Raw genomic sequence first — 24506 nt, 5'->3', positions numbered from 1 at the left:
AATGAAGTACTGAGCTTCCCTGGTGGCGCAGTGGTTGAGAGTCCGCCTGCTTATTCAGGGGACAAGGGTTCGTGCCCTGGTTCAGGAAGATCCCACATGCCGCGGAATGGCTGGGCCCGTGAGCCATGGCCGCTGACCCTGCGCATCGGGAGCCTGTGCTCCGCAACGGGAGAGGCCACAACAGTGAGAGGCCCGCGTACCGAAAAAAAGAAGTACTAAGTAGGTTCCCTGCCCACCTTCTGTAAGCCCACCATAGATTAAAAACTTTTGTTCCTTTGTGAAAAAGAGGCTCAACATTTTCCCATGTCATTTTGATTTATAAAATGTGAATGGCATTTTATTTCTGACTTTCTGAGCTTGATTGTACTTTCCCGTGAATTCTAATTTGGTTAATTATAATTGATGAATGAATATTTAAAAGGCAGGCCCAAATCAGAATCAACAGTGATGACCTGGAAAAGTTTCATCGTATAGTTGTCTTGTACATTTTAGCAGGTGCTTCTCAAATTGCCATTTAACAATAGAATTTATCATGTTTCTTATAGGCAGCATTCAGTCAGTCCTTTAACAATGTACTGATAGACTATTTCAATAATCTTGGAAAATGTTACCGAATAGCAGTAATTAATATAAATATAAAACACATTAAAAATAAGCTTCTTTGACCTTTAATAGATAGTGGGCTGTCTCCCTTATTTTTTGTAATTGTATAGGGTGTATTTAAAAATTTTAGAATGAATACCCAAGACATGTTTAATAATAGAATATTTTGAACTTTAAATAAATATCAACAGTAGACCTATGAGGGAGGAAAAATATAAAATATTGATATTTGGTTTTTAAAATTTGGCTTTAAGGAGCATGCTTAAGTACACAGGAGTGACCTGTCATGATGTCTGCAACTTCCTTGCAAGAGATTCAACAATATTACAATTATTGAATTTCTGTGGTGGGTATTTGGGAATTTATTGTCCTATTATACAGTTTTCTGTACTTTTGAGATTTCTCATAATAAAACATTGGAAGAAAGCAGTTAGACATAATGTTCTATGTGAAGTAATTTGTTTCCTTTGAAATTCTAGGAAGGTTAGAATGCGTGTTCATAACATCAATAAAATCACAAGGATTTACAATGTAATTGGAACTATCAGAGGATCTGTGGAACCTGGTGAGTTGGTGGATTATTTTAGGCGTTTTGTTTTTACAAAGATTTCAAGAGTAAGAGAAGATAAATTTTAGTCAACAATTGATTTTTTTCTGGCTGATGTGAAACAACTAAATTTGGAATAAAAAAGTATAATTCTAAAAGAAGACTCTATCTTATGGTGTTGATTATTTTCTATGGGGAAACTCAAGCGAGAGGAAGCTTAATTTAAAAACATAAATTACTACTCTTTATAATGTATTCAAAGTTGTAGTTCTTTTGAACACATTTTTTCCCAGACAGGTATGTTATTCTGGGAGGTCATCGGGACTCCTGGGTATTTGGAGGTATTGACCCAACCAGTGGGGCTTCTGTTTTGCAAGAAGTTGTTCAGAGTTTTGGCAAACTGATGAGTAGAGGTAAGTAATGTTTCTTTGGTAGGTGATGACAAAAAGTGACTCGCTGAATTTTCCTTTGTTTTTAGGCAGGTGTACCTAACTATGTATGTTAACAATGATTACAGGCTGGAGACCAAGAAGAACTATCATTTTTGCCAGCTGGGATGCAGAAGAATTTGGACTTCTGGGTTCCACAGAATGGGCTGAGGTAAATAAGACAGAGAAGTTCTTATTTTCTTGGTCAACAGGGAACAAATATATGTATCTCTGGATAATCGCACATAGGTTCCATTACCTAATATGGTTTTAATTTGGATAAATACCCAAGAGAATTTAGGAATTAGAGTTTGCTTTTACTATCATATCAGATTGGCAAAACAGAATATCCTCTTAATTACTGGGCTACAAACAAATTTATTTATTATTGTCAAAATATTTTAGTTTCTATTTGTATTTGTTTTGTAAAAAAATCTGTTAAGTTCCAAAAGTAGTTAAAACTAGCACACTGTTTCTGACAAATGAATTAACTTATGTAAAAACTGATACAGATACTTGGAGTTAATTTTCAAGCTTCTGAAGTTTCCTTAGAGTTCTTCCATCTAAGAGAACATAAGATGTCCTGTTAAGGTGACTATACTTTGATTGTAATTTCACATTTAAAGATTCTATGTATAACTGTAACCATAGGTATATTTTACCATTCACAAAAGTTCCTGATTGTTGAGTATAATATGATAATTTTGTAAACTGAGTTACAATTTCAAGGGTTTATTTTTCCTTCAGTTATGATTAATTTTTATTTGTCACTGGGTCTTAATGCTTAGTCTTTAAGCGTCTCTCCTAGGCCCCCTCTTTTATCTGCTTCCCTTAGCCTCTCTGTTGAGTATCTCTAAGTTCTTAAATGTGCAAGGTAAGCTTGTGCATTTTTATAAAGGCAAGTGTGCCATAAAGCACTTTCCCTCCACCATCCTCTATTTATCTTTAATAAGTCCAGATATTATAGAATTGTTTTAAAGTATGTCTTATAATTCTTGCCATTGTGTCTAGTTTTTAAGTGCTTTCCTTCTGACTCCTTTCCTCTTACTTTACTTTAAAATAATAATATGAAATAAATAAATATGGGAGTAAAATCACACACATACAGTCATTTATATCACTTATGCTTTATTCCATTTATATTCCGAGGTTTTACTATTATGTTGGTATTATGAATATGTATTTTGGAATAGACTGTTAATTTAGATGAATCAAATTTCATTAAGGTCATTTACTTTTAGAAATATGTAATTTCTTATGAATACATGTATATATAAATACATGTCTCTGTTCCTATAATTTCAGCAGCTTAAAATAAATCCAAGATATAATATGCCTTGCATTAATTTAAATACATGTGGGTTAAAAGACAGTTTCAATACTGCTTCCAGTTTTCTACCAGATTCTTGATCACATTCACATTCGGATTCTTAACCACTGACCCACCAGGGAAGTCCCACCTTCCTTAAATATAGTTAAGGAACCTTCTTTATTTCTACTGTAAATCTGTTATAATGGGAACGCTTACTCTATCTACAGCAGAGTCAGGTGTGATCTGGCCTGTGTGGGCAACTGTAGAGGCAAGAATCCTCATATGTGTGATAATCACTCACAGTTTTAAATGATTTTATTGTAACATGTTCTTATAAGGTACAAAGCTAGAGAGAGAGAGAAGTAAAGTGGTCTCTCAGCATATTCTCATCTGAGGGCAATGACATTAGTTTTTCTCTGATTTATTTTTCTTGGATGTGTGTGTGTGTGTGCGTGTGTGTATGAATCAGAGAAAGAGGGAGAGAGAACATCTTTTTTTATTGTCCATCCTTCTTTCCCTCTTGTTTTTTTCTCTATTCTCCTGCTTTTTTGTTCTTTTTCTTCATATCTTTTTAAAAAAAATATTTAGATAAATGGAAATTTCCAACTACTCACTTTTAAAATGATGAATTTCCATGAGTGTCCAATTTCAGTGGATCTCACACTTTAATGTATGTAAGGATTGCCAGGGATACCTTTTAAAAATTATAGATTTCCAGGCCTTACTTTGAGCAATTCTTATTCAGCAGATGTGGGGTGGGGCTGAGATTCCTTGAGGTTTACCCTTCATATTCTGCTGCAGGGGATCAAGGAACCACATTTTCAAAATGCTGTTGCCTCAGGGCTCACTGCTACTGCTATAAACAGTAGCTACAGCATTATAATATTTTTCTTACTTGTTTTAACTGAGTTAATGTTGTCAACCAATCAGATAATTTCTCAGAAATTATTGTCAAAGGCATAGGTATTTGATTTATAAAGGTATTTGCAGACCACTCTTATACTAAATTATTTTTTTTACATTCTCACAATTGTAAATGCTGTGAGTTAAGTAACAACTTTTGCTTCAACTATAGGAGAATGTAAAATCACTTCAGGAGAGAAGCGTTGCTTATATCAACTCAGATTCATCTATAGAAGGTAAATTTTATTTTGGGTTGTTATTAAATAGTATACCATCATTTAAGTCTGTAAATTCAGCTTGTAAACTTTCTAAGATTATCCTCTCCTATGAGACACCTCGATAATACCTCCATTTTCCATTTTTACCAGAGAGAAAATCATTATGATACAAATGAATCAATATGATTCATAACTAAGCTATTGATCTTAATTTCTTTAGTATATTTACCATTTGCCTATCTTGGATTACTAGTTAAGACTCTAGTACTTAATTACATTCTTCATGTGGAGATAGTAAAAGGATTGGTCTACAGAATATTTCATACAGAAATACTTCCTGTATGTACTGGAGCAAATTTGAAGTGAGTACAAACTACAGACTTCCTTTTGACCCTGACATGTGACATTTATATCTATAGGCTTTCACTGTATTATTACTTCTAGATAAATGTCAAAGCACACTTACTAGCTACTGACATGCTGTAGTCTAATGTCTTGATATATACTATTGAATGGAATGAATGAGGGAATTCCCTGGCAGTCCAGTGGTTAGGACTCAGCGCTTTCACTGACGTGGGCCTGGGTTGTATCCCTGGTCGGGGAACTAGGATGCTGCAAGCCGAGCGGCACAGCCAGGGAAAAAAGAAAAAAAGGCTGAATTGAATGAATGAAGAAAGAATACTGTGGCCTTATCACTTCCTTTGCTAAAGTCTCCCTAAGTGATGCTGCCTTACTGAAGGATGAGAGCTGCTGCCTTAGCAGCACAATCCAGCCGTGCCCTCCACTGTCCTAAGTGTTTACCGCAGCCTCTCTCACCCCTGAAGAATTATTTCCACACTATTTTTAATTCTCTGGGAATGATGCCTTCAATTTGAAGTAACTATATCTTGTTTATAATTAGAAAATAAAGTTAGAATTAAATAGATTGGAGTTTCATTGGGAAGTATTAAAATACTCTGTGTGTCTTATTTTGCAGGCAATTATACTCTCAGAGTTGACTGTACACCCCTTCTTTACCAACTGGTGTATAAACTGACAAAAGAGGTATATAAGTAGTTCCGTCTTAATGTTTTCTGATGAATAGTAAGTGAATAACTTGTTTTCTAAATTAGTGATACTTATTTTTAAACTGGCAACACACAGCTGATTTGTATTGATATAATAACTAAGCAGAACAAAATCTTTAATGTAATATTTACTTATGTGACATAACTATGAAAATAGTAGCGCTAGTTTCTGTCCTAATAATAGTTCTTAATAATTGTATAAATTTGTTATAAAGTATGGGGTCTGTCATTTTGTCTGGCATGGGCATTTTTATATAACAGAAAGAACGCTGAGCTGGAATGGAAAAGCCTTGATTTCAAAGATTGCCTTGGATACTCATTCATTCGTTCATTCAACAAGTGTTTATTACATGGTTACTACGTATCAGGCCCTATAAAATGAATTCTAGCAGCAGTAATGATAAAAGGAAAAGATTACTGAATCCAAATACTCTGTGATCTAGAGAGGATACAGACCTATAAATGAGGAACTATATATATTTCACTAGAGTATTGGATACTATATACAATGGAGAACAATTGTGGAACAGAGAAGCTAAAATCCTGGGGCAGCTGGGGAAGTGGGAAAACATTAGAGGATGTTTCCTGAAGAATTAATGGTTGGGCTGTAATATGGAGGGATGTGAAGGTAAGGGAGACGCTTTCTCAGCAGAGGATGCAGTACCTAAAAAAAGATGTGGAGGTATGAAAGAACGTATTTCTTGACCTGTAGGTAACTTAGTGTGACCTAAGCATAAGGTGTTGGTGAAAGGCTGGTACAAAATGGGGCATGACAAATAGGGGTTCAGAGACTTGGTGATGGAGAAATTCAAGAATCTTTAACAAGGTTGTACATCATCATATTTATTCATTTAGAAAGATTACTCTGTATCAGTGTAGTGAATAGGTTAAGCTGCAGTAAATCTAAAAGCAAAATGGAAATAATTCCACATGCTTACTTACCACACAGGAATTTTATAAATATTACTTACTGATATATAAAATACTCTGAAAACTCTAATGTACTCTAAATCTCTAAAAATTATGTAATCTGTTCATTAAATATCTGTGTACATCATTAAATAATTACTTGTTATAGGATTTAACTATAGATGTATTTCTTTCAAGTAGGTATCACGTAGATGACAATGTGAAGTAGGTATCAATTTTCTGTAGGTACTATTTCCCAATCTTCCTTAATCTTGCCCTTTCCTTTTCACTGTTAGTGTCTTTAACATCTTATTCTCCCAAATGAGAGTCCTCTCATTATTCTTATCACAACTCTCTCACTGTATTGGGTAGCTTATGTCCTTGATCCTTTCATTGGAATGTCCCATAAAAACATCTCATCTGAAAGCAAGTTGTAAAGACAATCTTTGTTGGGAGAACCCTCCTCAAGGTATGCATTCATGTTCTACAGAGATGGCTCCTGCCTTTGATGTGAGGGATAATAATAATTTCAGGGCCAATAAGCAGAAGTTTCATTCTATCCCCCCTTTGTACAAAGGCAGATGCTTATCTGTGGCCATACAAAAACCCAGTAGAAAAAGGAGACTTTTATCCTCCTAAACTGTTTATTACAATTTTATCAACCCCTAGTGTGTGTTGGCACGGTCAAACCATGCTGGGGAGTATGGTGGAGAGGGCTGAGCTTAGAGAGAAGGGAACCTACCTGCCTGATAGAAGCAGGAAACGGACAAGTTGTTGAAATAATGGGGGAGAATCAGCAATTATGACAGTGCATATAGCTGAAACAGAAAATTCTGATCTTAGCTGTACAGGCCGTAGGGACACAGTTCTGGCTGGTGCTAGACCTGGATAGTATGATTCCAGAAAATGAAGAGGATTTTGCAGGGAATTCAGTTCAAGCAGTTTGTAGGAATTGGAGCAGGATCTCAGCCGTTGCAAATTGGCAGAAGCAGAGTACAGAGTAGAACCCAGTCATTTGGCTGGAAATGAGCAGAACATCCCTGAAGCTCCCACAAGCTGGTGGGAAGGGGGTGTCTCTGTGGAGTGCTGAGACTGTTTTTAAGCTGAGGACCTCGTATGCTATGATGATGGAATAACCAACTCCGTGTAAAGGCCTGAGAAGATATCAGAGAAGTTATTGTTTGGATTAAGATGGGTACCAGTATCCCCATTTCCACATGTGGGAAACTAGGGTTTAAAGAAAGGAAGCAATACACCAAAAGTTATAATGCTTTCAGCATTTCATAAGTAGGGTCTGTCTTTGGTCCATTTTTGAACAAAGCAGAGCTGTAAACCAACAAACAAAATGCAGCCAATATGTATGATGATTTTTCTTCTACCACATGCTTCTGCTTTTCTTAGAGTGGAGAAAGAAAAGGAAAGTATAAGTTTGTAAGTATATGTTTAATGAGGGTAATAAAAAATGTTTATGTATATACATAAGTTCTTAAAATTCCCAGCTAGAAACCTGAGGTTATGTAGTTTTTTAAAAACCCATCAAATTCCAACATTGTTTAAACACAGACTTTCTAAAATAACAGTTCCTCCTCACCCCCACCTGCCCTACAAAACCAGGACTCATATTAACAATTTCAAGCTCAGCTTCTTAATGTCTGTCTCCTGCCCTAAGGCCTCACTGTAGGTCATCTTGGACAAAAGCAATTTACTAAAGTAAATATTATATATAAAGTTTTCTCCCAGTGACTTCCCACTGAAAGAAATCTAAGCTGCCCAACACTGAACTGATGACACTTGTTAAAAGTCTGAAATGCTATTGAAAAGTTTACCAGCATAAGCAAGAAATTTTTTCCTAAGGACATGGCAAAATTACAAGTAAGTGGGAATTATAAATGAACAAGAATTTGGGCTGGATTTTTTTCTTGCAATTTGCAAAAACATATTTTTCTGTAAAGAATATGATACACAAATGTTCACATAGATAAACGTAGAAGTCGATATTAACTAACATGTGGTTTTATATTGGAGTAAATTTAGTTATTCTACCTCTTATTCCCAATATTTGATTTATCTTTCCAGATCTCCAGCCCAGATGATGGTTTTGAGAGTAAATCTCTTTATGAAAGCTGGTTAGAAAAGGACCCTTCATCTGAAAATAAAACTTTGCCTAGGTAAATTACTTGTATGTACGTTTTCTACCACACGATCAGTTGAGTTCCCCTTTGCCCCTTGTTTCTCCAGACAGGCAATTCTCAGATGTCTCAACAATTTGAGAGTATTTTTGCAAATTTTTAGTAAAAAATGATTAGCCATTATTTTGCATTCTTGCATAAAATTACATTGATATATATTAAATACATTAATAAATACAATTCAAATGAAGTAAAAAAATGAATGATGGATTATTTCTTTCTAAATTTATTAATTTAATTAGTTTAGATTTTATGTAAGAATTAACTCTTACTTCTCATTTATACAATAGCAGCTTTCTTGTATTTATTTTATATTTATATTTGTTTTCTACTCCTATACTATTTCTAAAACCAGCTGGTGGTAGCAATTTATAGCTTCATTCCATATTGCAAATAAGTCTTGTGAAAGTTTAAATGTATCTCCACTATGTTTTTTTTCTTATTACAGGAATTTAAAAAAAATATTTATTATTTTATTTTGGGCTGCGTTGGGTCTTATTTGCAGCACGTGGGATCTTTCGTTGTGGTGCGCAGGCTTCTCTCTCTAGTTGTGGCGTGCAAGCTCCAGAGCGGGTGGGCTCTGTAGTTGTGGCATGCGAGCTCTCTAGTTGTGGCTCACATGCTCAGTAGTTGTGGCGCATGGACTGAATTGCTCTGCAGCATGTGGGATCTTAGTTCCCTGACCAGGGATGGAACCCACATCCCCTGCATTGGAAGGCGGATTCTATTTTTTTTTTTTTTTTTTTTGCGGTACGCGGGCCTCTCACTGTTGTGGCCTCTCCCATTGCGGAGCACAGGCTCCGGACACGCAGGCTCAGCGGCCATGGCTCACGGGCCCAGACGCTCCACAGCATGAGGGATCTTCCCGGACTGGGGCACGAACCCGCGTCCCCTGCATTGGCAGGCAGACTCTCAACCACTGCACCACCAGGGAAGCCCCTCCACTATGTTTTAAATGCTTATTCAAAAAAACACTAGAGTAGAAAAAAAGATTTAAAAAACATCCCAAGGTCTCAATCTCAAAAACATGTCTAATAGTTTGGAAGTATATAGTTAGGTTCTTAATGCATATGTAATTTTATATTCTGTTTTACTGACTTATTTTTGAATGAAAATCTTCTATGACATTACATTTTTTAAAAAAAGTTTTTATTTATTTATTTTTGGTTGCATTGGGTCTTCATTGCTGCGTGTGTGCTTTCTCTAGTTGCAGCAAGTGGGGGCGACTCTTCGTTGTGGTGCATGGGCTTCTCATTGCGGTGGCTTCTCTTGTTGCGTAGCATGGGCTCTAGGTGCACAGGCTTCAGTAGTTGTGGCATGAGGCCTCGGTAGTTGTGGCTCGCGGGCTCTAAAGTGCAGGCTCAGTAGTTGTGGCTCACGGGCTTAGTTGCTGCGCGGCATGTGGGATCTTCCCGGACCAGGGATCGAACCTGTGTCCCCTGCACTGGCAGGAGGATTCCCAACCACTGCACCACCAGGGAAATCCCATCATTACATTTTATATGTATATATTTATATATTATTTATATATATGTATGTATGTAGTGGCTTCTTAATTATATGCAAAGCAATATATTATAATTAGATTTATTTCTGAAATAAACTAAGGCACTTTTAGAGTCTTCATGATCTTAAATGTAGACTTTCTCATGGCAGTTTTCTTACTAGAGTATAGTTCTCTGAGGGCAGAGACCGTATCTTGTTTGTTTTTCCCTCAAAACAAATACCATAAATGCTGAAGATACGGAAGATATCATAGTTACCAGGTTGCCATATTTAGTGTCACTGCCCAACTCTGGTTTTAGTCAGTTCAGATTTATAGGTTTATCACACATATAAATAGGTGTGGTGGTATACCTTTTCTTAATTTTTATAAATGTGCCATACAATTCCTTGCAGTTCTTGGGGCAGGATTCATGGTGCCATCTATTTAATTTTATATTATTTATTTATGCATTGATTTCTTCATGTGTGTGTGTATGTGTATCATATTTTACATTTAGAATCAACAAGCTGGGATCTGGAAGTGATTTTGAAGCTTATTTTCAGAGACTTGGAATTGCTTCAGGAAGAGTCCGGTACACTAAGAATAGGGTAAGCCATTTTATTATTTTGGATACATAGCACTTCATCCACATTCTCTTTGTTAGGAATTCTGTCATTTAGTTGTTGGGTACCAGGCACCGAGTGGACATGTGGCCTGGGAAGAATTGCAGGGATAGAGATAGCCTGCAGGTCCCTTTGTAGATGGACTAGGAAATAATTTGTGTTATTTTGTTAATGTTCACTGCCAGGGTTATTCAGTGAAGTGGTAGTTGATAGAGTAATGCCAGGTATTTAGCTGGTTATCACTACCAAGAGGTTTGCATCCTTTTCCTGATGCGGGCTTTGTTGGAAAATCTAATTCTTCTTTTCTGATCTGCATTGCACCATTGCCACTCAAACACATTGATGATATGTGAGTACATGGGTTTCGAACCTATACCGTGTTTGTCTGTTATAAATTATGTCATAAACCAAACTGAAGATTACATCAGTAAACTCAAATTTGTCACAGATTTTAATAATTTTTAATCATAATTGCAGTATGCCAACATCTTGCTTATCTAGAATACATATCCCTTGCAGATTTGACTATCCAGTATACAACTAACAGAGAAGTAAGCAAAAACAACTTCAGAATAACCCATAATAAATACATAAATCTGTATACTAATACTCATTACACTTCATACATAAAAGATGCACTTTACCTCTGTCAAAGCTTCTTCACTTTTATACTGTCATCATTCTGAACAAAGTTAGCTAGTTTCTAAGACAATGCAGACTTAAAGCATAATATCAGATAGAGGGAGAGAGACTGATAAAGGGATGCCTTTCAGTGATATTAAAAGCAATAAGAATGATAGCTTTATGGCAAAGTAGCAGATAGGTAAAAACTAAAGTTAGGAAAGGCAGACCTAAGAAGTAAAACATATTTATGTGGAGTACCACCCTGTAACAATTTATGTTTATAATGGTAACCCTTAATTTTGTAACAAAGGTTAAATGGCTTGTGGTTATATACTGTTTGGGAAGGGAGGGAAGGGGCTGAAATGTTGACCTTTAAACAACAGGGGTGCCAACCCTCCCAGCAGTTGAAAACCCACACATAGCTTTACATTCAGGATCGTGTAGTCCTGTAGTACATATTTATTGAAAAAAATTAATGTATAAGTTGAACCCCTGTAGTTCAAACCTGTTAAAATGTCAGCTGAATAATCCTTCAGCTATAACAATACTTAGCTGCTCAGAACCTTTCATTCTCAATCAGTTGATAGATAATTTTAAACTGTGCTGGTATGCAATTTGAGCATGTACTCCTTAATTTAATTGTCAGCAAAGCAATAGGGAAAAGTTTCAGGAAGCAGTGTTTTGAATAAAGATTATATGAATTATAAAATGAATAATGGTAAAATTTTAAATTGGTGAAAATTTGGCGGTGGGGTTTTAGTTAATTAGACTTAATGTTTTCACTCATTGTGATAAAACTCAGGGTGCCATATGGTTATGTTTTTTAATACAATCATTTTATGATTCCATAAAATATTATAATTTGAATATTTAATGTTTGTATATACTCGGTCCCCCCCCACCTTTTTTTTTTTCAGAAAACAGATAATTACAGCAGCTATCCAATGTACCATACAATTTATGAGACATTTGAATTGGTGGAGAATTTTTATGACCCCACGTTTAAAAAACAGCTTGCTGTAGCTCAGTTACGAGGAGCACTGGTTTATGAGCTTGCAGACTCTAAAATCATTCCTTTCAACATTCAAGACTATGCAAAATCTTTGGAAAACTATGCAACAGGTATCTACAGCTTATCCAAGAAATATGACCAACAATTAAGAGACCATCAAGTATCATTTGGTAAGAAATGGCTGGACAGATATTTTATAATCATCAAGTTAGAGTTTTAAGATATCACCTCCTATTGTCATCCATGCATACCATTTCATCCTAGAATTTATCCCTGCCTCATTTCTTAATCCTGACTTATAGAAAAAAAACTTTAAACACCTATTAAAGAATGTGATTTAGTTTGATATTTGTAGGATGAATCCATTTTGCTAAGTTAGTGCTACAAACATTGGGTTGGTAAATATTTTCCCCATATTGCTGCCTTTAAAAATGTTTTGTTATAAGAACAATACTATTAAAATGTAACAATATTACACAAAGATTGGAAAGTAGAGAAAGCCACCACTTCTACTACATATATGTAGTATTACATTATTATCATTATTACTGCAGCATTTACCTATTAATGTTTTTCTACATGGAGGATTTTTTACATGGTTTTCAGCATTTTTTCCTTTTATATCCGGCCATTTTGTGGTTGCTATTCCACATCATGTATCTCCTGCAAAGCAGAAGTGAAATGTGGTGTAGTGTAGTGTAGCAGCATTAAGCATTGGGTCTGGAAGCAGTTTCCTGGTTCAAATCCTGGCTCTAATATTTAGTCATTGTGTGACCTTGAGAAAGTTACTTAACCCCCTATGTGTCAGTTTCATTATGAGTGAAATAGTAAAGTAAAATGTTTCCAAGATTGCTGTGGAGATTTCATTTGGTTGGTATGTGGAAACAATGGTGACTGTCACTTAGTGCTCATAATGTTAGCTATTATTACTGTTTTATTGCAACCATTTTCTTTTATTAATCTGGGAGTACATATTCTTAGTATATATCAAAGTTATCAAATATGTACTGAGTGTCTACTGTGTACCAAGTGCTGTGTTATTTCCTGGGAGATATAAAGAAGATTAAGAAATAGTCATTGTCTTCAAAGAGCTTAAATTCTCATGGGGAAGGAGAAGACAAAATGCAGGGGAAAATCTATTAAAGGGGTGCACAGAGGGTACTATAGGGGTGCTGAGAATGAGTAGCGGGTGGTCAGTAAAGCGAGAGAGAGGCATGGACATATATACACTACCAAACGTAAGGTAGATGGCTAGTGGGAAGCAGCCGCATAGCACAGGGAGATCAGCTCGGTGCTTTGTGACCACCTGGAGGGGTGGGATAGGGAGGGTGGGAGGGAGGGAGACGCAAGAGGGAAGAGATATGGGGACATATGTATATGTATAACTGATTCACTTTGTTATAAAGCAGAAACTAACACACCATTGCAAAGCAATTATACCCCAATAAAGATGTTAAAAAAAAAAAAAAGTAACCTTCAGAAAGTTATGACAAGCAGCAGGCACTAAGATCTACAAACTGAAGCAAAGAAAATTTAGAAAATTATGCTTAGATCTATATGAATTGTCCCAATAAGTAAGTATTGAATGAATAAATAAATGAATGCTGGGTTTCTGATAAATTGAGTTAAAAGGATTTTTTATGTCTTAAACTCTTGAAATTTGTTATTTCCTTAAGAACCAATTTTGCCATTTTCAATGTGATACATTATTTCTTTGTTACAATATTTTAGACTCAGTAGAAAAATAGTTTCAACATCTATTTAGTCACAGCAATCTGGAATGGGCGGGGGGTTGGAAAATGAACCTTTGAAATATGAAGCACTCATGCTTACTAATCTCCCTTCTACTTTTCTATTTTTTAAAAAAGATTCCTTATTTTCTGCTGTGAAAAACTTCTCAAAGTCTGCTTCCGATTTTCACAGAAGACTTTCACAAGTTGATCTGAATAAGTAAGTTTCAAATGTAAAGCTCCCTAGTGTTTTGAAAAGCAGTCTGGTTACTGGAATGAACTGGGTACACTTATAGAAGCATTCAACTCTGAATCATTGCTACTCAAATTATGGTGTGCCAGCCAGTAGCATCAACATCACCTGGGAGCTTGTTAGAAAGGCAGAATATCAGACCCCATCCAAGACCTGCTTTATTAGAACTCTGCACTTTAACAAGACTCTCCAGGTAGTTTGTATTCACATTAAAGTTTGAGGGGCATAGCTGTTGAATGATAGACTAAAAACTCATCCCATGGCAAGGGCCAGGGAGACATGTCTTTAGAAGTTTGCATGATAAGAATTCTGACTATTTCTGGTAATTCATAATTCTATGGGTTTAAGTGCATTTGTAGCATATTTTACTACAGTCACAATATTCCTGTGAATGGTGTAGAAATTCTTTCTTTACTAATACTTTTTTTGCGTTTCATTTAACCTCGTGCCGTTGTTAGGTTGAAAAATAATTTAAAAGTTATACTCAAAGCATTATTTAACAAGCATAATTTGTTCCACCTTACAGTCCATGTCACATTTCTTAATATTTTTCAGATTTATCAGAATAAGCTTTCCCACCTCCCATCCGGGCAGAAAGCTGTATCAGTCATTGTGAGGGGCCTCTCTCCCTGGGGTTGTAGGACAGCCTAGGGAACTTTTGCAGCACCCCAAAAGAGAGTTGGCAGATTCCAAGTGTGGAAGGGACTCCCTGCCCACTAGGAGCAGCTGTCTCCCTCCTTGCAGACTCCTGCAACTTCCCTTCATTCTGTCTTGTTTAGCCTTTACTCTTCTCCTTTCTTCCACAGTAGAATTAACTGGTTTATCAATAACAACTTGGTAGTCCACCCTACCTTTGTAGGCTCTCCTCCTACAAAGAACTAAAAATGTCTTTCACTTCTTTCTGGTCTGTGATCTTAAGAAACAAACCATTTCCCAATCAGTCTCTCTGCTTATTATAAATAATAGAAAGATGCCCCTGCTGTTATATGTAGCTTACCATATGAGCCTTACTGTGTGTTTTATATGCATTTTCTTTAAAAAATCTATGAGTTTAGAAGGTTATTTCCTCATGCCTTATCCTTATTTAATATTTTAAAATGTGGTTGCATGGTAAGGGTTTTAATTATCTATTTCTTATTCTCAAAGCCCCACTGCAGTGAGAATTATGAATGACCAACTGATGTTCCTGGAAAGGGCATTCATCGATCCCCTTGGTTTACCAGGGAGGCCATTCTATAGGTAAGGAGGCAACAGCTGTTCCACTAAAGGACACCAAATATGTCACTGTGACCAAAACCAGCATACCCAAGGTGTGCTTCAAACTCCTGCTATCAGACAAGTGGAAAGTGGATATGTGTACTGAAGGGAATACGGGTGAGATTATGCACAACAGTGTAACTTGTACTGTCAGAGAAGTTAATTTCACGTCGTGTGTTGCTTTGCTGCAGATGTAAACGGCAGATGATAGTTGAAAACCAAGTCTTGTAACAAAATCGAAAAGACACAGAATCTTAAAGGGGATCTGAGAGCTCATGTAGTTCAGTTTTCTACATGAATCTTTTCTGTAGGATCTCAGAAAAGTAGCTATCCAGCCACTGTTTGAATCTTCCAGTGAATGGAAGCTTACTACCACATGAGGAAGTTCGTTCTGTTTTAGGAAAGTTCTACTTAATAGAAAGTTTTCTTCATAAAGATGTATTTCCCTGTAATTTTCTCCCTCTGACCCTGTTCTGCTCTCCAAAGTCAAAAAGAATTAGTCTAGATCTATTTCCATATAACATTTCAGGTTTTTGAAGATGGATGCCATAGTTTCCCCTAAAGAAATATCACTGTTTTTTTGATCTCTATCTCAGGTTTTCTTTCAGTATCTTGGCTGCTTTTGGATAGCCTCCAGTTTTTTGAGGTACATTTTAAGCCGTGGTTTCCTGGTAAAAAATAGAAAGGTCCTAGCATTTAGAGTCAGAAAATCTGTGTTCTAGTTCACTTGCACATGCGTGATTTAGAGCAAGTCATATCTAGGGTTTGCTCATCTGAATTAGGATGGTGATAATTGCTGTTTTACAAGGCTGTTTATCATCAAATGACATATACAAAAGATATTTCTATGTTACCTTTCTTATAAATATTAGTAATAATTTAACTGATTACAAGCCCAGGCATTTAGAGCCCAGCTCTGCCAAATACTAAGTGTGACCTGGGCAAATTTACTTCTCTAAGACTCAGGTTCCTCAGCTGTAGATGGAGATTACAGTGCTTTTACCCCATAGGTCTGTAGATTTAAGGCATGCAGAAGATTCAGCTCAGAGGGGGTATACTCAGTAAATGACTGCTATTTTTATAATAGTTTACATAATGTAAGGATAAATGTTTATCAATACAAATGAAATAGCAGCCATCAGTTAAGTATTTACATATATCAAATCAAAGGTTGAAAGCTAATCTACACGTTAATCCTCTCTTGCCTATCATTAGTCCATCTTTATATATTTATATTTTTATTTTTTAAAGGTTTTTTAAAAAATTATTTTTCTGGATGCATCAGGTCTTAGTTGCGGCACACAGGATCTTTTGTTGCAGTGCACAGGCTCTTCGTTGCAGTGCGTCGGCTTCTCTCTACTTGTGGCGCGTGGGCTCCAGAGCTCACGGGCTCAGTTGTTGAGGCGTGGGCTTAGTTGCCCCACGGCATGTGGGATCTTAGTTCCCCGACCAGGGCTCGAACCGGCGTTCCCTGCATTGGAAGATGGATTCTTAACCACTGGACCACCAGGGAAGTCCTTATTTTTTAATTTATATGATTTATAAGCAAAACATCTCTTTTTCAAATTCAGGCTCTATACAATTATATAGAATAAAAAGGGACAGTGCTAACACCCAGACATTTCTATTATTTCCTTCAGGGAAAATCAGTGATGAGTTTGATGTTAAATTTTGAATGCAGTTATGTACACATGTATAGTTATTTATTATTCATTTCTGTTTACATAAATGGGACCATATATCACTTTGCAACTGCTTTTGGTAAAAATTTTTCTCAGAGATCTATGTCAATATATATAACATTATTTTTTACTTATTTATTCCTTTGGCTGTGTCAGGTCTTCGTTGCTGCACGCGGGCTTTTCTCTAGTTGCAGCGAGCGGGGGCCACTCTGTTGTGGTGCGCGTGTTTGTTGTGAAGCACAGGCTCTAGGCGTGCCAGGTTCAGTAGCTGTGGCTCACAGGCTCCGTAGTTGTGGCTCACGGGCTCTAGAGCACGGGCTCAGTAGTTGTGGCACATGGGCTTAGTTGCTCCAAAGCATGTGGGATCTTCCCAGACCAGGGCACAAACCCGTGTCCCCTGCATTGGCAGGCGGATTCTTAACCACTGCGCCACCAGGGAAGCCCAATATATATAATTTTAGCTCTTCTCATCTGCTGCATAGTGTTCCACTGTATGGCTTTCATGTGTAAATTTTTTAGTCCTTATTGAGTTTTTAATTAGATTTTGCCCCCCAATTATTTAGTATTATGAAAAGTACTGCTATAAAATGTCCCTGAGCCCTACTTGAACATTTCTTTTAATATCTCTATAATCAGTACCTGAGATTTCAGGGTCAAAGGGTAAACACACTTTTTGGAACTATTAATTGAACATGAAGACTATATTCTAAAGCCAGGGAGAGGTGGTTCAAGATGACAATGTAGGAAGATACTGAACTCACCTCTCCCAGACATACCAAATCTACAGCTACAGGTGGGACAGTTTCCTCTGAAAAAGACCTGACGATTAGCCGAGCAACTCCTTCAAATCAGGCAAAGGAGAAAAAGCCCACGTGGATGTGGGTAGGTGAGGCTGAGGCCCAATCTTGCCACCAAGCCCACTCCTGGGGCAGCAGCCCACAGCAAAGAGGTTGTACCCAAATCAGCCACCTCAACTTTTAGGCCCTGTGCCTGAGAGGTTAAGCCTCCCAAATATCTGGCTTTGAGAACCAACAAAGCTGCTGCATCCCTAAGACTAAAGGGATGTACAGAACTGAGAAACTGCTCAGGCTGAAAGAACTCGCTGGAACTCATCTGCACAGGGCCCAGCACAGAAGCAGTCCTTAAAATCACCCAGATTTTATGTGAAAGAGATTCATTTGCTGATCTTAAAGCACCGGCTGGAGGGGCAGGGGCCTGGTGGGATACTCTCCGAGATGGGGGCTGGTGGGTGCCGATTTCCACTCTTCCTCTGCCTTGCTAAAGCTCGTGGGCACTATCTTTCTTTCCCTCCTCTTCCCTGAAGGTGATGATCTTTATGCATTCCCTCTGCTGATCTCCAGAGCACCAGTATCTCTGGAGCGGAGCTTTTTTTTGCAGCTGGTACTCTGCCTTTTGCATCTGGTGTCCTGGTTTTTGTAGCTGTTGCCAGGAGACACCTTGATTGCTTGGCTCAGGGTAGCGGGTGGGAGGGCTTGCATTCCTGCATCCCGTGAGGCTGTAACAACTGGAGAGACAGTTCTTGGCAGACTGTACGGGCAGACTGAAAACACCCCCCGTCTTTCTGAGAAAGAGGCTCATTTGCTTGTCCAGGAGCTTTGGCCTGAGGAGAGGGCTTTCGTTCCGGCGCACTTCTAAAAGCCCACGGAGTGCTCTCTCGGGGAATGGAGGCTGGTGGAAGCACTCTTTGCGCTCTCCCTCTGCCTCACTCCAGCTTGACCTTCTCTCAGAAGGGAGCTTATACCCTTTCCTGGCACCCTGATTTTTGAAGCTGCTGCCGGGGATACCTCTACATTGCCTGGTTCTGGTGACCAGAGGGGATTATGCTTGCGGGTGTCATAGGAATAGATATTAAACAGCTACCACTGTCAGGCACGGCAAGAGAGAGGCAGCAGAACCAAGGGCTGTCTTCCAGGGAAAGAAGCCTATAAGCTTATAATCACAGCTGCAGGCCGAGGCAGGATTCTGATTAAACACATTACCCATCTAAGGGCTGACTGTAAACTGTACCAGAGACCTAGGAGGGCAGGTGCTGTCTTCATGCTCTCCTTTTGCCACGCTCCAGAGAACGAGCATCTCTCAGGGGAACTCTTACACATTTGATGCCTCAGCTTTTGTGGCTGCTGCCCAGGGGATACCCCTTCATCCCTGCCTCTGGCGGCCAGGTGGTATTGCTTTCCTGGGTCCCACAGGGTTACAACGATCTGAGAGTCAGTGCGTGGGAGGCTGCCACCTTCAGGTCACTGCACAGATGGCAGGCGGAAACACCCCCCCACCTTTCCGTAGAAGAGGCCTATTTGCCTGTCCTGGAGCTTCAGCCTGAGGGGCAGCCTTCACGCTTGGCACACATCTAGAGGCCTGTGGAGCTCCTCTCAGAGAACACGGGCCGGGGAACGCCGTCTACGTTCTCCCTCTGCTCTGCTACAGCTTGCTAGTATATACCAGAAAGGAGCTTATGCACTTGTCTGGAGCCCCGAGTTTTGACTGCTACCCAGGGGACACCTTCCTATGACCTGGCTCTAGTGGCCACCAGACCTACTCGTGTGTTCCACAGGATGGTATACATTTGCATACTTTAAAAGCTGCTGCCTGAGGGCCTGGCTTCCAATCATCCTGAATCTAAGTGCTGGCTGAGATATTCCCCTTTGGTACACTGACAGGTCTTGGCACACACTCAGCTATTGGGAGCTATTAAAAATAGGTGGCTTGGAGAATCACAGAGGTTTGAGAGACAACCAAGAGCTAGGGAAAGGCTGGACAATAAGGTTTATCACATGAGGCTACTCCATCAAGACTGTTGGTTTCTATGCATTAGATGAAACAGCCACCTCTTCCAGAGAGTCAAGCAAAATGAGGAAACACGGGAATATGTTACAAACAAAGAAAAAAAGACAAAACCTCAGGAAAAAAACATTTAAACAAATGTAAGTAATCTACATGATAAAGTGTTCAAAGTAGTGGTCATAAAAGATGCTACTGAATGTGAGAGAAGAATGGATGAACACAGTGAAAAACTTTGAGAAACTTGTAGAAAATATAAGAGAGTACCAAATAGAAGTCATGGTGTTAAAGAAAGAATACAATAACTGAACTGAAAAATACACTAGAGTGGTTCACTAGCAGACTAAAAGAAGCAGAAGAACCAGTGACCTGGAACACAGGTAGTGGAACTCACACAAACAGAGCAACAAAAAGCAAAAAGGATTTTTAAAAGTGATGACAGCTTAAGGGACCTCTGGGACAACATCAAGTGAAACAACATTTATGTTATAGAGGTTCCAAAAGAAAAGAGAAGGGGGCTGAAAACTTCCCCAACATGGGGAAGGAAACAGACACCCAGATCCAGGAAGCTGAGACAATTCCAAATAAGATGAACCAAAAGATACCCATCTAAGACAAATTATAATTAAAATGGCAAGGAAGGTAGAAATAAGGAGAGAATCTTAAAAGCAGCAAGAGAAAAACAACTTATGAACAAGAGAATCCTCTTGAGACCATTAGCAGATATTCCAGGAGAAATTTTTCAGGCCAGAAGGGAGTGGCATGATGTATTCAAAGTGCTGAAAGAAGAAAATTCCCAACCAAAGTGAATAAAAACCATATAATCATCTCAATAGAGAAAAAACATTTGGCGAAATTCAACACCTACTTATAATAAAAAGTTTCAACGGGACTTCCCTGGTGGTCCAGTGGTTAAGACTCCGTGCTCCTACTGCAGGGGGCATGGGTTCGATCCCTGGTTGGGGAACTAAGATCCCACATGCCGCAGAGCGAATTAAAAAAAAAAAGTCTCAACAAACTGGATACAGAGGCAGTGTATCTCAACATAACATAGGCCATATATGACAGACCCAGAGCTGCCATCATGCTCAATGGTGAAAAACCCAAAACATGACAAGTATGCCTACTCTCACCACTTTTATTCAACATAGTACTGGAAGTCCTAGCCACAGCAATTAGGACAAGTAAATCAAAGACAACCAAACCAGGAAGAAGTAAAACTGTCACTATTGCAGATGACATGGTACTGTTTGTAGAAAAACCTAATGATTCCACAAAAAAACTATTAGAATAAATGAATTCAGTAAAGCTGTAGGACACATAAGCAATATACAGGGACCTATGGCATTTCTACACACTAATGATCACAAAGAAATTAGGAAAACACCCCATTTACAATTTCATCAGGTTTACTTGATTGCTATATCAATAATATTGTACTATACTCTCCCTTTACAATTCTCCAGAAGACGGCATGTATAGTAAGGAATACCTATGACCTGTATCTCTAATCTCAGCTTATATATGTCAGAATATTAATGTTTATGAACAGTTTAGCACATATACCTCTTTTAATAAGAAAGATCCATTTGAGGCCATACTAAAATTTAAAAGCCAAGAGCAATAAATCCTGATGTACTTTGGGAAATCTAAATGATTACATTATAAATTTCTCTTTGATCATTAATATAGTGACTTTACATAGAGTTCCATATTGTGTCCTACAGTAGATTTACAGCTTGAAGCAGCTATAGGATTTGACTATTGGGCCTAATTCCTGATAAGAGTGTTTAATAAAATATGTACATTTGTGGAAGGCAGAATTCCACACACTGGGGAGAGAAGTAACTTGATCTCTTGAGCTACTTATGAGGTGAAGTAGGAAATCAACTGCAAACTTTCCTTCTAGATCAAAAAAGTGTGTCTTTGTGGGCAACCCATATATAGCCATTTTACCTTTGTGGAATGGGCTTTATTATCCTTGCCACTTGTGATATTTTTGTAATACAAGCTTCTTTAATTATTGCTTTTTAATGTCTGAAGAGTACTGGGAACAACTGTCATTCTTGTTGAATCTCTAAAAAAGGCAATACAGTGGTATTTTTTTAATCTCTTATTAAACATATCCATAAATTATCCATGCTTCATGGATGTCAGTTTGTGGATGTCTAGGCAGTTAGACAACTAATGCCCGTAACTTACAGGAAAGAAGCTACTTACTTCCAACTGCACGGGTTGGCAACATGTGATTCACGAGATGCATCTTATCAACTCCTTTCTTTGCTTAAAATTATACCATTAACTAAGTATCTCAAACCAATTATATGTTTTTATTTTGGAGTAACAAAAGTAAATGCCAGGAGGAACACAGAATACTTAGTAAGATACGGTCTAACAAAGCAGAATGAATAAAGAAAAAGCATGTAAAGTGTTATATATGTATATGCTTCAGTTCAACCTGTTCTCTTTGTTTTTTTTCTACTAGGCACATCATCTTTGCTCCAAGCAGCCACAACAAATATGCTGGCGAATCATTTCCTGGCATCTTTGATTCTATATTTGATATTGAAAATAAAGCAGATCCTCGTTCAGCCTGGAAAGAAGTAAAGAAACACATTTCAGTTGCAGCCTTTACAATTCAAGCAGCAGCAGGGACTCTGAAAGAGTTGTTATAGTAAGGTCTCAGCCAACTAGCTGCCGTTAAAAGTCTGAGGATAAAATCCGTCTTTCTTTCTGATAACACGTGAAGCCAGAGCTAAAATCTTGCTTTTCATGTCACGTTTTGACTTTAGACTTCCACCTTGTTCATCTGCAAAGAGATTTTTGGCCCTTTGAAAATTCATAACTTCATCATGAAAGCGCTAAGCCAATAAAACAAACCAAAAAACCTCTAGTCATATGGAGAAAGAGATAAAGTAAGTGAAAGTTCCCTAAAATAAAATATGGCAAGGAACTTGAACTCTTCAGACATTGGTGGCCAGAAAGTGAAACAGTACAGCCACTTCGGAAGACAGTCTGGCACTTTCTTATAAAGTTAAATATATACTTATATTATAGCTCTAAAATTCTACTTCTAGGTATTTACTAAGGAAAAGCAAAAACATGATCACCAAAAGACTGTTGCATGTTCATCGCAGCTTAATGTGCAAATAATGCCAATGCCCATCAATAAATGAATGGATACATTGTGGTATATTCACAAGGGAATACTACTCAGCAATAAAAACGAAATAACTGCCAATACATGTAATATTGTTGAGGGAAAGAAGCCAGACACAAAAGAATGCCTAGTATGAGACTCAATTTATATGAAGAAGCAAAACTAATCTATGGTATTAGGAATTAGATCAGTGACTGCTTGGGTCAAGTAAGGGGCAGGCAGGGAGGAAATCTGCTACAAAGAGGAAAGTTTCTGGGATGATGGGAGTTTTCTGTATCATGATCTGGATGATGGTTACACAGGAATATACAGTTGTCAAACTTCATCAAACAGTAAACTTAAAATGTGTAACAATGATACCTTATAAATAAATTTGATTACCAAGAAAAAAAATGTCTGGCAAGGAGACTGGAATAGCACACCTTCTCTTGTGAAACCATCATGGAGTATAAATGGTAAGGAAAAGTGAGTAACAGCTATACTTTTGATAACTTCAACTCTACTGAATAATATATATCTGATAGGTGAAAATAGTTGACCCTTGAATAACATGGGGGTTAGGGGTGCTGACCCTCTGTGCAGTTGAAAATCCATGTGTAACTTGACACTTGGCCTCTCCATATCCTTGCTTCTGCATGCATGGATTCAGCCAACCATGGATCATGTAGTGCTGTAGTATGTATTTAGTGGAAATAAATCTGCAGATAAGTGGACCTATGCAGTTGAAACCTGTGTTGTTCACAGGTCTACTGTAGTTGCCACAAGTCTTCATACTCTGACTCCTATTGAACAGAAGTATATCAGCATGTGCAAACTTTCATGCAGAGCCTAATGATTCAGAATTGTGGGTAATCTGAGATGAAAGCTTCAAAAAGCTTGGTTGTTTAATTACTTTGCCAGAAAGAGTTGAGAATCAAAATTAAATGAGCCCTCATAGGCAGGCACACTAACTACAAGAAGAAGCTTTAAAGGGCAATAAAGGACATTATTCATGAAGCATGAATAAATTGATAAAGCATATTAAATTAGACTTCTGTGACAAGTTTGTTTTAGCAAATCTATGAGTTTAATTTTCTACCATACTATATTGCTTTAACATAAGACTTTATTTTAGGATAGAGGAGTAACTGTATTTTAACTTTTGACTTAAAGCATTGTCTTGTAGAGACAATATTGGGTTTTCTACTGTCCCAACTGAGTGAATCACTACATAATTCTGGGCATCGGTTTATTCAAGAGTAAGGATTGTTAAGGTTCCATCTAACTCTATTATATCATTTCTAAAGGGGACAAAATACAAAAATTTATAAATCTCTTTTATGTTTTTCCTACCGGCAGCTTTCCAGAAGAAAGATATTTATTGCTAAAACAGCATGTATGGTTAGAAATATGGGTTTAGAGAAAAACAGTAACCTTTTCAACTTATTGTTTACTTTAATTGGTAAGTTATTTTGTTTTTATCATCTTTAATCAACAATTGACCATTTGAACAGAACAATGATTATGTGGTATGCACTGTAATAAACTCAGGATATTAGAGAATATGTACTACCACATGTTCAACACACAGAATGTGTTTGAACTACTTTTTTAGTCTTTTTCCTGTAGGATTATTTTATGTCTAAGATGTTTACGCTTGGTAACCATATAGCAAAAATCTAGAGTAGTCATGAAACATGAAAAAAAGGGAGACTGAGCAAATCA

General features: G+C 37.6%; 1 protein-coding gene across 2 annotated transcripts in view; it reads left to right on the top strand.

Moving 5' to 3' along the window:
* NAALAD2 (N-acetylated alpha-linked acidic dipeptidase 2) overlaps positions 1–24243 on the top strand; it is a 49804-nt gene extending 25561 nt beyond the window's left edge. Inside the window, exons 9-20 of one of the 2 annotated variants that reach the window (XR_003791514.1) lie at positions 1083–1168; positions 1444–1563; positions 1668–1750; positions 3966–4029; positions 4988–5055; positions 8064–8155; positions 10180–10270; positions 11827–12091; positions 13790–13871; positions 15051–15143; positions 22128–22557; positions 24141–24243. Coding sequence is in view for 1 of the 2 variants with exons in the window: in XM_029208729.1 (XP_029064562.1) it covers positions 1083–1168; positions 1444–1563; positions 1668–1750; positions 3966–4029; positions 4988–5055; positions 8064–8155; positions 10180–10270; positions 11827–12091; positions 13790–13871; positions 15051–15143; positions 22128–22317 (1234 nt within the window). In the remaining variant the exon portion in view is untranslated. Of the gene's footprint in view, positions 1–1082; positions 1169–1443; positions 1564–1667; positions 1751–3965; positions 4030–4987; positions 5056–8063; positions 8156–10179; positions 10271–11826; positions 12092–13789; positions 13872–15050; positions 15144–22127; positions 23176–24140 lie in introns of those variants that run through there. The other variant, XM_029208729.1, reaches the window with a different exon arrangement.
* Positions 24244–24506: the final 263 nt, after the last annotated feature.

This window comes from Monodon monoceros, unplaced genomic scaffold (assembly GCF_005190385.1).
Source record: "Monodon monoceros isolate NGI ecotype Baffin Bay Population unplaced genomic scaffold, NGI_Narwhal_1 Super_Scaffold_7, whole genome shotgun sequence".
NCBI lineage: Eukaryota > Metazoa > Chordata > Mammalia > Artiodactyla > Monodontidae > Monodon > Monodon monoceros.
Note: the sequence above shows the minus strand (reverse complement) of the source record. Positions and strands in the feature narration are given on the sequence as shown.